Source organism: Rhinolophus ferrumequinum, chromosome 28 (genome assembly GCF_004115265.2).
Source record: "Rhinolophus ferrumequinum isolate MPI-CBG mRhiFer1 chromosome 28, mRhiFer1_v1.p, whole genome shotgun sequence".
NCBI lineage: Eukaryota > Metazoa > Chordata > Mammalia > Chiroptera > Rhinolophidae > Rhinolophus > Rhinolophus ferrumequinum.
Genome location: NC_046311.1, coordinates 11,210,960 through 11,223,823, shown reverse-complemented (window position 1 = coordinate 11,223,823; position 12,864 = coordinate 11,210,960). Strand labels below are relative to the sequence as shown.

General features: G+C 54.5%; 1 protein-coding gene across 1 annotated transcript in view; it reads left to right on the top strand.

The window, feature by feature from the left end:
• Window positions 1-12,567, top strand: part of IGF1R (insulin like growth factor 1 receptor) — a 253,534-nt gene extending 240,967 nt beyond the window's left edge. The window contains exons 19-21 of the mRNA XM_033099996.1: window positions 1,151-1,280; window positions 3,938-4,072; window positions 10,600-12,567. Coding sequence (XP_032955887.1) covers window positions 1,151-1,280; window positions 3,938-4,072; window positions 10,600-10,978 — 644 coding nt within the window. The 3' untranslated portion in view covers window positions 10,979-12,567. The remainder of the gene's footprint in view (window positions 1-1,150; window positions 1,281-3,937; window positions 4,073-10,599) is intronic.
• The last annotated feature ends 297 nt before the right edge of the window (window positions 12,568-12,864 follow it).

The window sequence follows — 12,864 nt, the reverse complement described above, 5'->3', positions numbered from 1 at the left end:
CCAAATTTGAAATTTTTCCTTTGGGTTAGAAGGAATGGTTTGTGTTTTTTTTATTGGAGTGTCTTCCCCCCAACACCCCCTTTCGTGCGAGTAAAGGCAGACCCTCTACTGTGCATGCCCCTGGATTAATTCTGAGATGAGGCTCTAATATTTCATTTCGATTCTTCACCAGGGGCTCAAAACTGTTTTTCCAATGCCCGGTGTCTCGGATTACACACCTGGCCAGTCATTGTACCAGAGGCGATCTGATGGTCCTTCATGTAGGACAAGTAAATTATGTTGGTGAACGTGCGCGGAACTTGGTTCTCTGTTTGGCTTTGTAGCCGAACCCTTGGTGGCAGAGTTAGAGAGACCTGAGTGCACGTTTCCCGAAGGAGAGTGGCCCTTTCTCCTGGGAAAGAGAACATAAGAGTCCCTGTAGGAACAGGTTGCATGATTGAGTGGGGAATCAAACTCCGACAAAGAAGCAATAATTTAGGATTATAAAGCAAGCCTGCCATCAAACATAATTATGTGACATCTTCTAGAGACATGGAAAATGGAAGACATTTTCAAAACTGAGTGGGTGTATTATGTTGAAAAACATTATTGAATAATAGCGTCAGGGGCCTAGTAAAGAACATCTCTTAGGCATCCCTCTGTGTACCCCCTTTTTTTTTTAATTGTGAATTGATAGTCACTATTTCCCTCCTTCTTAGACGGCGAAACCACTTTCTTTGCTGTGGCGGTGGGGCAGGGCTGTCCACTACATAAGAGTCTCCCCGCTCCTGTGTGTTTCATCAGGTTTAAAACCACATCTGAATGACCTTCGGGCTACACAGTACACATTTGCTTGATAACCTCCGGAACTTGATCCTTTTTAAACTGCCTCTCATTTTAAATGCAATAAGGGAATTACGTCATTGAAACGTACCAGCTTATAAGTGTATGGAGAAGCAGAGGTTTCTGGGTCTTTGCTCGTCCTGTGGCAGCTCACCCCTCCTCCGTTCCTCTGCCGTGTGAAATGGCAGGCACTGGTGTCCGGCCCGTGTGTGTGGTCGCCCTCGGACGTGGGCACAGGACCGGCCTGCGTAGCAGTGACGACGCACCTTGGCTTTTCCCCGACGGCGGCACAGCCAGCGTAACTCTCGTGCCCTCTCTCACCTCACAGATTTTGGCATGACGAGAGACATCTATGAGACTGACTATTACCGGAAAGGAGGGAAAGGCCTGCTGCCCGTGCGCTGGATGTCCCCCGAGTCCCTCAAGGACGGCGTCTTCACCACTCATTCCGACGTCTGGTAAGCGAGGCTTTTCCTGGGGTGCGAGCCCCGAGCCCTCCCGACGGCTCGATGTTGCACCTGTTTTCTGCCCCTCGTTACCCCCTTTCCAGCTTTGGCAAAGTGTTATGTGGGCCACACTCCTTCATCGTGGAAGGCTTCCCGTTGTAGGGGGGCTAGCGGAGGACAGAGAGCATGTGGGACCTAAAGAATTTGCGGGACCTGCTGGTCTCTCCGTGCTGGTGGAGCGGGAGTGACAGCAAACCGCACCTCTGCCCCGGCCCCCACCCCCGCCGGCCGTCTCTCCTTTTTCTTCATCTTTCGCAGTAAATACACGCAGAGTGTGTACGTGTCGGCCTCACTTAGTTAAACCTTGAGATTGTAGGTGTCGCTTTCTTTAGACCAGGGGTGTCCAAACTTTTTTCAACGTTTTTCACCAAGGGCCCATATGCGGTAAAATACACAAACAGCCGGGCCGCTCACTCGAGGTGAAGTACGTATTGCCTCACCTGGTGTATTTAAGTAAACTAAATATATTTTTGGAATTTGCTGCGGGCCAATTAACAGTGGCTCCTGGGCCGCAGTTGGACACCCCTGCTTTAGACCCAAAGCTTATGGATCTGGATGTGTTGTCCTGTTGGTCCCACTGTCATCTGTCCCCTTTCAGTGGACGTGCATGGCTGTTGACCCAGGGATGGTCTGGAAAGCAAAATGTCCCCCTTCATACTAAACGTCTCTTGGGCCAGAAAGCTCGCCCGCTGAGGAGTGTAGAAGACTCTCGCTTGTTTGCATGTTGTAGTTCCTCAGCCACTTTGTGGAGTAGTCATCAGTTTCTGAAATACAACCGAGGTCCTTGGCACACTCAGGCCCTGGCACCTCTACCTTCTAGAACATTGGCTGGTTTCTTGGCTGCTTCTCGGGAGATCCCATTGCTGATGTGTCACAGAAATGGTAGTTGTTTACTCCAGCTGTCTGGATGACCGCATAGGAGAGCTATTTAAATAGTGACCGATATCGTGGTTTTTTTTTTTTTTTTTAACCTTGTGACCCTGTCACAGTTCAAGGTCCTTGGATCTTATTTTGAAGACAGGTGCAAATTGGAAATAGCATTTGAATGTGACCCGGCAAAGCGTGATTGCTTCTGGAGCCCAATCTGAGATCTGTTTTGCAATCAGCCTGCCCCAGATGGTTCCTTCTCTATTGTCAAAGCAAAGTGCTCGACACCACGATTAGAGATGGAGGTGACGGGGAGAGGACAGGCCTGGGTCCCTGTGTTTGTGAGGACCTGGCATGTGCTTGCAAGGACAGGGCAGGGCGCCTGTCGACGCTGTGCACTTCTCCAGGGATGCCGTCTCGTGCGTGGAGAAGAGGCGGTGACCCTGACGGGTTGGAATCACGGAAGCCTCCCAGGGGACAGGGAGTCATGGGACACCCTAAAGTGTGCAATGTCACCGACCGAGCAGGAGGAAGTGGACGCCTGGCCGTGGACGCACTTGTTGCCTGAGGAGGACGGGGGCACTTCCTCGAGGGGTTAGGCTGAAGTGAGATCAAGCCAGCCTTCGTCCGGGTGTGTGTCAGGGGCGTGGGGCCAGTTCTGCGGACTCTGCAGACTTTCCAGGCTTCTGACCAGGAGTGTGGCCTAGCTGTGTTTAAGAAGTTCATGTTAGCTAGAGTGTGAGGCTGCACTGAGTCAGGCAGGGGTGCCTCAAAGGAGGCCCCAAGGGGAGGCGGACCCTCTGCACTGACCAGACCTGTGGACACCCCTGAGCCTGAACTGGCAAGCGGTGGCGGGCTCCAAGGAGGCCGAGGGAAGGGTGCCTGCAGGTTGACTGCCCAGGCGGGGTGGGGTGAGGCCAGAAGAACAGGGCTGGGGGCAGAGCTGAGCAGGAGATGGGTTAAGTTTGTGGACAGCCAAGGAACTGGGTGCTGAGAACAGAGCCATCCAGGTTGAGAGAGTCCGTGCGGCAGCCATCCAGTGAGAACTGGCAGCTCGGAAGTCACGGACACAGCCAGGGCCACCGCGTGTGGCGCAGGAGCAGGAGTGGACCTGGGAGGGAACTGTGCTTTCAGATGGCTTCTCAGGCCAGGCCTGTGGTCGGTCAGAGAGCCAGCTTGTCATTTCAGACGTGAAGGTGGGAGCTGCCGCCTCCAAGGCAAGCTGCCTGTGTGGCCAGGCCGATTTCAGGATGCAACAGCCCTCAGCCCTCAGCCCAGGCCTGTAATGCCACGTCCGGCCTCTGCTCTTGGCTTTTCTGGGTCTCTTGTGCAATATAAACACGATTGCATGGTCAGTGGAAGTTAAAAAGGGCCTTGGGTGGGTCAGTCCTGTGATGGCTAAGATTCTATTTATGTGTAACATCTGCTGTTAGTATCAGTGTGTACAAAACCGTTGTCCATGAAAAGTAGCTGCAGCAGCGAATAACACTTTCTTGTATCGAGTCCGAGGCCTGAAGCTCCCTCCCTGCAGCGTGCTCAGCTCTGCCATCTGGGCTGTGTTTACTCTCCAGGACCCATTAGTGGCAGCAATAAGGACGAATGTCCCCCACATAGCCCCCTCAGTGCCTGGCATGCTGTCCGACATGCGGAGGGTGGTTTTTTGGGGTGCAGGGTAGAAGAAATGCTGGAGAAGAGAGGGCAACACATCCTGTCGAGGCCTCACGTGTCTCCTGTCCTTGCAGGTCCTTTGGGGTCGTCCTCTGGGAGATCGCCACACTGGCCGAGCAGCCGTACCAGGGCCTGTCCAACGAGCAAGTCCTGCGCTTCGTCATGGAGGGTGGCCTTCTGGACAAGCCGGACAATTGCCCCGACATGCTGTATGTATTTCTGGGGCCCCAGGACTCGGCTGGTGCTGAGAGCCAGTCTCTCGGACCCGGCGGGCATGGGTGGTCGGGAGCGATTTAGAAGAGGATCACGCTGACAGAAGTTCCCTTAATTCCACCCCGTCTGCCTCGGTCCTTTAGTTCAGATTTGCAGTGTGTACTATGGTTTCTGAGGCTGTTTCTGGGAAACATTTGCTCAAAGCAATCCTTATTCATCTCCTCCGTGCAAATTCTAGGGTAAAAGAAAAGGCAACACTATGACCTGGTTCCTCTTAGGCCCAGTTCAGAGTCAGGGGGTACACACCAAGCTGTGAGCAGGACGCTTCCTGTCCTGTGCAGGGGAAGGAAGCGTCCAGGCCGTCAGGCTTGTTGGCAGGACTCCGCTCCGGGGCCGTGGGACTGAGGGCTCCCAGCCCTTGCCCACCCCACGCCCTCCATAGGCCGTTCACAGCAGAACCGCTCACGGCGTCAAGGCCAGCGGAGAATCTCTCTGCTGCGGTCGCCGTTTTTACCTGATTCAGTCCCGTCTACCCACGATCGTTTCCCTTTTGATTAACTCAGAGTCACCTGATCAGAAACCTGATCAGAAACAAAGGAGTGAAATCCCATCCTATTCCCCCCACGACCCCCAGCGCATGTAGGGTGCTAACGCCTGGGGCAGGAATCTTGGGACCATCTTAGAACCTGATTTCCACAGCCTGGGATGCAGAAACCATTGTCCTATCAACAAACCAAGGTGTTTTTTCCTGAAGCACCGGTGCTTCAGGTCATGTGAGCTGGGTGTGATTCTTTATTGTTTCTGATCGTTTGTTCAGACGAACCCTGTTCTGTCCCGTGGACAGCTTGCATGGAATTAAGACAGAGGGGCCAGAAAGTGCCATAGGGAAGGCAGTATCCGTGTGCGTGCGTGTGTGTGTGTTGGGGGCAGGGGAACCCATTGATCGTGGGTCTGGTTCAGAAACCTGCATGTGTCTTGGACATGGGTGCAGGGTGAGGCCACCAGTGAGGGGGCCCCACTTCTCAGAGGGCAGTGCATACGGGGGGCACTACCCAGTGGACCCCTCATCAAGAAACTTCCCACGACTTATTTACAGGGGTGATCATCTTATAAGGTATAAAATGTCTAATCACCACGCTGTACACCTGAAACTAATATCCCATTGTGTGTCAACTACAGGGAGAAAATCAATTAATTTAAAAAGAAATACATTTTTTAAAGGAAAAGAACTTTCCCAGTCCAGCCTCTTCAGACTTGACGACCCTAAATTGGAAGGGACCCAGGCGGGGTTTTTTTAGTGCATTTTCTTGCCTAGCATGGAAATTCTCTCTCTCCCCACGCGTATTCGTGTTTTTATCGTAGTGTGACGTTACCTAAAACCTAACAGTTTAAAACGACAGCATTTATCACAGTTTTCTGAGGGTCGGGAATGTGGGAACAGCTTAGGTGGGGACTCTGGCCTCCCAGGGGGTTCCCTTCATCCGAAGGCTGGGCCGGCGCTGGCATCACGGTGGAGCATCACATGAGGTCTGAATTTCTCCGTGACGCTGCTCAAGTGTCCTCATGCCATGTGGCTGGCTCAGCAAACTTTTGCTCTCAAAGGACAGACAAGTAAATAGTTTCAGCTCTTGGGCTCATACGACCGTGAGCGACTGTGGCACTTAGTGCAAAAGCAGCCTTAGACGTCACGTGAGCAACGGTGGCTGGGTGCCAGCAAACCTTTATTTTTGGAGACTGAAATTGGACTTTCACATAATTTTCATGTCACAAAATATTATTCTTATTTTGATTTTTTTTTTTTCCCCAACCACTTGCAAATATAAAAACCATTCTTAACGCATCGGCCTTGCAAAATCAGCCAATTGGCCCGCAGGCCTCTAGCTCGCCTGCCCTGCCCGAGTCAACGATCCCACCGCTGAGCTGAACCCACATTCCTCGGAAGTCACTCTCCATAGTGTCCCCCGTCTCCTGACACCCAGGGTTACACGGCATCCCTATGAGCCATGGGAGGAGACCTCACGGGGCGTGACCCCAGGAGGTGAGGCCACCGGGGTTTTGGAGGCTGGCTACCACCCCGCACTGGCCCCCCGTTCCCCTCACAGGTGACTGCTCTCCACTTTGAACTGTGTGGTCGCTGTGCTCTTAGCCCATGACGAGAAAGGCTGTCCTCCAGAGTAGAAGTGGAGATAACGGGGGGGTGAGGGCGGCTGCCCACTGAACCTGCAGAGCAGTGTGCCATGCCAGAATGGGGGTGCTTTAGCAGCTTACCAACACGCCCAGAAAGCAGGTGGGAGTTTTGTTCGTGTGGATCAGGGGCGGTGGGAGGACAGAGAGATTGTTTTGGAGCTTTGTTGTGGACTTGGGGAAAAGTTTGTGTCTGAGAAACTTGTGGGGACTCCTCAGGTTGATCCACCCCCAAGTGACTGGAGTTTCAATATGAATTTAACATGCCAGGGAAGCGGCCCGCCTGCCCTGGGAAAGGCGGTGGACTTCCTGTTCCCAACGTAGAGTGACAAGGGAATTTACATGGCGTGCGTACTCTTGGATTTTAAATGTTTAATTCAGGAGGCATTTCTGCTTTGCCATCCAAAACCCCCTTGGCAAATTGTGCTCCCTTCTCAGCAAAGAATAGAATGAAAGGAGGCAAGTTGGTTTCAGAGGGAGTGTCTGTGTTGTCCCTGTGAATTTATTGATGAGCTTCGGGAAGGAAGAAGGATCCTGGGAGAGGGTTCTTTTGTTACAAGAAAAGAGAATGGACTCTTGTTTCTCCCAGAGGAGAGGCATGTCACCGAGCCCTTGGGAATTGCCTCCGTGGGGCACAGTAACCACTTACAGCCGTCTGGCCGGGCACCCACAAGGCATTATGGGAGCAGGGTGCTCAGTGGTTGCTGGGGGACTGCAGCTCAGCGTCAGAAAGACGCTTCGGCTGTTTGGGGGTGCCTGTGAGCTGGCGAAGTGCACCCCTCTGTAGCTCAGAGAGCTGAGGAAGGCTCCATGGTCCAGGCCGAGAAGTCTCAGTGCTTGAACTCACTTAGCAGGTGGCACGGGTCCGACTGGGCTGGTGGATCCCTGTTGTAAATCACCATCTGAGACGCTCGGTCTCCACGCGAACCACAGAAGTCCCTGAGCCCCTTCGGGGACTGCTGACACCCCAGCGTCGGGCTGGAAGCAGGGCCCTGGCTTTCACAAAGGCTGGTCTCTGGAAGGACTGGATTCCAACGGTGCAGCGTCAGGGTGAGAGCAGAGGTTTGCCCTGGCATAGACCTCAGGCCCAGAGGCTGCATTCTCGGCGGGTAAAGCGTCCACGTTACGTGGCAGCCCTCGCCGGGAGGTCTACGGCACGGTGCGCAGCAATCGGGAAGGAATTGGACCTTTTTAGCCCAGAGATTCCGCAACTCCTAGGTGACGAGTCGGAAGCAGCGTCAGTAGACTGGTGGTTTTGCGGGTGTCAGGTGTGGCTTTTTCTGTTGCTGATGAAAAGAGCCGGGAGTCCTGTGCTGCTGGTTTTGTGGGATCCAAAGTCAGGAATGGCTGCTGCTGCCCAGCTAGCTTTCCGACGGGCTTTCCGTGTTTGATCTCTGCCCCAAGTCCGAGTACCTGGGGTGAGGGGGCTGTGGGCCCCACTATCCCACTGCCCCTCCTGGCTGAGCAGCGGTTCATAAAGACGAACCTGGCTGTGGGGAGCTGCCGGAAGGAGGCGGCCAGGGGCAGCCCGAGCCCTTCTGGTCCTTTCTGGAACACGGTCTCCATCACTCAGACTGAGGCTGTGCTCATGCTTGGACGCTGGGCAGTCACACCCGCCAGCCCCCCGCAGGGAGGGGACCCGGACACACCGCCCTGTGCAGGATGGAGCGGGCAGTGCAGTCGTCCCTCTATGCTCACACGCCTGACTGTCACCCAGCCTCCTGGGTCACGCGTGTCTGTAAAGCTGCTTCACGCAAGGTGGCAGCTGCATGTGGCTTGTCCCTGCCCCAGGCGCAGGGCTGTGTACATGCGTCCCCCCCCCACAGTGGGGGGGTTCGGTGAGGGCCCGCTCCAGCTCACCAGAACTGACTAGTTATAAAAAAAAAGTGCTTTTTAAAAGAACAGTTTTATCAGCTCATAAATCCTTCTAGAATCAACTGGAAAGTTTCCTTGTGGAGATCGTGAAAACAAGGTCTCGAATCCCACAGAGTAAGAAAGACTTCCTTGTATGGACAGCACTGGAAGGATTGTGACTCTGGAATGGTTTAAAAGCAGGGTCACATGGCTTGTGGGTGCTGATGTCACTCAGCACTGTCCTGCTGCTGGTGACACCTCCTCAGCCGCGGGCCACAGGGGCCCAGAGCCAGGGCACATCACGCCCTCTTGGCCCTGGCTGTGTTTCCATTCAGGGATAAGTCCGTCACCAGAGAGGAAATCACCGCGGAGCCATGGAGCGATTTTGTGCATCTGTGGCCCTTTTTTAGTTTTGTGGGGAGGAGTCCTTAGGAAGTGATGGGGGTGTGGGAAGAAGGGGGAGGAGCTACTGCCTTATCACTGCCCCCCGCACCCCCCCCCCAGCACAGCACCTGTGACTGTCAGGGGACAGCCAGGAGAGGGAGGGGCTCCTGGTGGGTCCATGGTTTCTCTTGTTTAGTCTGAGGGCAGATCCCTTCTCGGAGGCAGGTGTTCTAAGTGCAGCCACACCGTGTCACAGAGAAGGCCGTCCCAGCTCCACACTCACCAGCTTGGGGACCTTGGACAAATGACTCCATCTCTTCATACTTTCGCTTCCTCCTCTACAAAGCGGGCATGTCTCCTAGGACACCTACTTGTCAGGCTCGTGAGGAGGAAGGTGGCTCAGACGTAAAACGCTTTCTGCCTGGCCCCGGTGCAGGCTGCTGAAGCATCACGACGTCAGCCCTGCCCCACCGTGACCTACGGCGGCCTCCATGTCATGGTTCAGTGGGGAAGAGGGAGATCTAGTCAGTCTTCATGTTTCGTCTCATATTTTTCCACTAGAGCTGGGGTGGCAAGTTTCGTCCATAAAGGGCCAAACGGTCTCTGTTCCAACTACTCAGCTCGCTTGAGAGTAGCCACAGACGCAACGTAAACACGAGTGTGTTTCTGCTCCAGTAAAACTTGATTTATAAAAACAGGCAGCAAAGCAGGCAGCAGGCCACTCTCTCCCCTTCCCACACGCCCTCAAGGCACAGCTTTTTCCATTTCACTCGACCTGGTGCCTTTTTTCCCACTTCTCCCCATAGCTGGCCTGGTGGGCATAGGAGCTTTCTCTCCACGGGCCGGTGTCTGTGCCCCGTGGGCCTGAGAGTCCCCTTGGAACTCTCCCAGGGGCCAGACATAAGCCAGGTGGCCCGTTGGTCAAGTGTCAGCTGGACAGGTGGCTGGAAGCCGGTTTGGGGTGCTTTGAGCTTCCTGTCTATGGGTACCTCCATTTGGCCACTTTTGTTGCAAAGCATCTCTTTAGCGAGAAGTTTTAAAACAAAACAGAGTAGAATTTTCCGGCAAGAACAGAAGTAGGAGGGAAGGCAGTGGTTTCGAGCTCATGTGGGAAAGGCTGCTGGCTGATCCCTTCTCAGAACCATGCCTCCTGTGCACTTGGTGCCGGCCTGGACGTGTGCTCGGCCACCCTCCTGTTTGCTCCAAAGGTCTCCTTAGCTGGCTCTCTCTGCATTCTGGGTGAATAAAGCGCCCCCGTGTCCCGCTGCCATTCGGAACCCTCTTCCAAGCCTTCCCTGGGTCGGGGTGGCTGGCTGCACCCCAGCACCATTCCTCTTTTCTTCTTCTGTGTGTGGCCTCCTGTTCCCCAGTGGGGGGTGGGCTGGGTTGCATTGCCAGGACAACTCCCTGTGGCCCACGTGATTCCAAGGGCTTCACTGAGGTTTGTAGCCCAAGTGCCATCGTGACTGGTGAGACCCAGGCACAGCAGGGGCTTCACACTGTGTTCTCTGCCTGTCCCTGGCCTGTTGGGACAGGGTCACAGGCTCTGCCATTGGGGGGCGCTCAGCAAGCAGCCTCAGCCCCTCTCCCTGAGCTAGGCTAGCCAGCAAACGTGCGACGTGCTCACACTACCTGTCCTGCAGGTTCCCTGCCAGCGGTCCCCTGCCACCAGGAGCCAGCTTAGAAATGGCATAGGTGGGATTGAAGAGAGATCACTGGTCGGGAACGCGGTGATCACTCTTCAGCCTTATCAGCAAGAAACCAGAGGTTTCCTGCATGCTAATTCTGGGAGGGTTTCATCAGTGGCTGCAAGAGATGCTTCAAATAGAAAGCGGCTTTGCTGTTTTAAAAAAATTGTCTTCGCACTGTCACCGTAAGTGGTAACCTATAATCACGGACTCGGTGGGCACCGGGACGTGTCCTCCTCAGGAAATAAGTTTGGGTTCTGCACCGTGCAGCGTCCTGGATCCCGGGTGAAGTGAGGGCAGTGGCGGGACGTGAGTCAGGAGAAGCTGGCGGCTCCTGGGGCCATCGGGGTGGCCAGGCAGAGCCGGGGAGCGCCTGCCCCGTGGGGCCCACCCGCTGTGTGTCTGCCCCCCAGGTTCGAGCTGATGCGCATGTGCTGGCAGTACAACCCCAAGATGAGACCCTCCTTCCTGGAGGTCATTGGCAGCCTCAAGGACGAGATGGAGCCCGGTTTCCGCGAGGTCTCCTTCTACTACAGCGAGGAGAACAAGCCGCCCGAGCAGGAGGAGCTGGACCTGGAGCCCGAGAACATGGAGAGCGTCCCCCTGGACCCGTCGGCCTCGTCGTCGTCCCTGCCGCTGCCCGAGCGACACTCAGGACACAAGGCTGAGAACGGCCCCGGCTCCGTGCTGGTCCTCCGCGCCAGCTTCGACGACAGACAGCCTTACGCGCACATGAACGGGGGCCGCAAGAACGAGCGCGCCCTGCCTCTGCCCCAGTCCTCCACCTGCTGATGGGGGGGCCCGGAGCCCGCGCAGCAGTCACGCGTGTGCGCTCGGCGGGCGGGCGGGCGGGGGGCGGGGGCGGGTTCTAAGGATCGTGCCCAGCCTCCGGTACCTCAGTGGAGCTTCAGAGCTGCCATGCTGCCCACGGGACAGCTCCTCTGCAGTAAACACTTGGGACGTCCCTGTTTTCAATATGCAAGCAGCTTTCTATTCCCCAAACCCTTAACTGACATGGGCCTTTAAAACCTCACTGACAATACTTAACAGCGACAGGACACTTGAGAACCGCGTCTCCTCTCTGTCCCTCTCTCACCTCTCTCTCTCTCTCTCTCTCTCTCTCTCTCTCTCTCTCTCTCTCCCCCCTCTCTCCCTCTCTCCCTCTCTGCTTCCCCCCACCCCCAAACCCCCTCCTCTCTCTGCTTCATAATGGAAAAACATTTGCCACAAGCCCAGCTGGGACACCCTTTTTATCAGACTGAGGAAACGGCTGTCCCTCCCTTATGTCCCCACATTGCCCCTCTACACACCTGCCTGTCACCGTAGGTCTTTATAAAACACACGTTGAGATGGCATTTTTAAAAACTATCTTTAACCTTCTTTGGGACACGTGACATTTAAAAAGGGCCACCACTCATCCAAGGTTGTTACGTTAACGCTGCCAAATTCCGCCAAAGCCCAGGACTTTCTCCCTCACAGCCCTGCACTTCTTTTCTTGTTTCCAGAGGCATGGGACGGGCGTGGCCTCTGGGCACTCGGTGTAGGAGCCACGTAGGCCATGCAGCCCACCTGATCGTCCCCTGGTGTCCTTTTCAAGCCTCACGTCCACACAGCTCCGTTTGCTTTTGGCTAGGGTATGGTTTGGGGGAACTGGACAGATGGGGACTTCCTCTCAGAGAAGATGGAGAGAAGCTGAACTGGCCTTCCCGCCCCACTTCCCCACCCCCCCTTCCAGCCCCCAGGAATTCTGCAGCAAACAGGCCCTGCTTAGAGCCTGGCAGACAGGCTTTGAGTACAGGTGGTCCACGTGCCACTCGCCTGTCCCCCGCCCCCAGCTCCCCCTCCCGGCCCCCAAGGACACAGATGGAAAGGGGTTCCCAGGGACTCAGCCCAACTGTTTATGCAGGTTTGCAAGGAAAGAAATTCAAACACCACAACATAAGAAGAAAAGCAGTAAATGGATTCAAGCATTCTCAGCTTTGTTGACATTTTCTCTGTTACCGGGACTTCTTCATGGGTCTTACAGTTCTATGTTAGACCGTGAGACATTTGCATACACATCGTCTTTAATGTCACTTTTATAACTTTTTTACGGTTCAGATATTCATCTATACGTCTGTACAGAAAAAAAAAAAAGCTGCTATTTTTTTTGTTCTTTATCTTTGTGGATTTAATCTATGAAACTCTTCAGGTCTACCCTTTTCCCTCTCTGCTCACTCCAAGAAACTTCTGCTTTGTATTAGAGGGCGTGACTTTCTTCTTCTCCTTCTAGTAATTGGTACTTGTCTAACATAATTTGCCATGAACTGTTTGATGCCTTTTTATAAATACATCCTCCCCTCCCACTCCCCCTCCCCCACCCCTCCCCCTCCCCCCTCCCCCCTCCCCCCAGCCCGTTAGCTCTGTTCTAACCCGGAGGCTGTGTGGGCGAGAGGCTGGTGAGGGAAGGCGGTGGCAAGGTGATGGAAAGGCCTGGAAGGTGCCCTCCTGAGTGCCGTGCCCCCCCTTTCCTCAGCCTGCTCTCTCAGCATTTGAGTCTGTTACAGTGCAAGACATGATACAAACTCAGGTCAGGAGAAAAAAAAAAACAAAAAAGGTTAAATATTCCCAGCATCCTTGTTCCACGTTTCCGGTCACTAGGTTGAAAAGTGTCCCCTTTGCTTCCCCTTGCCTTCGTT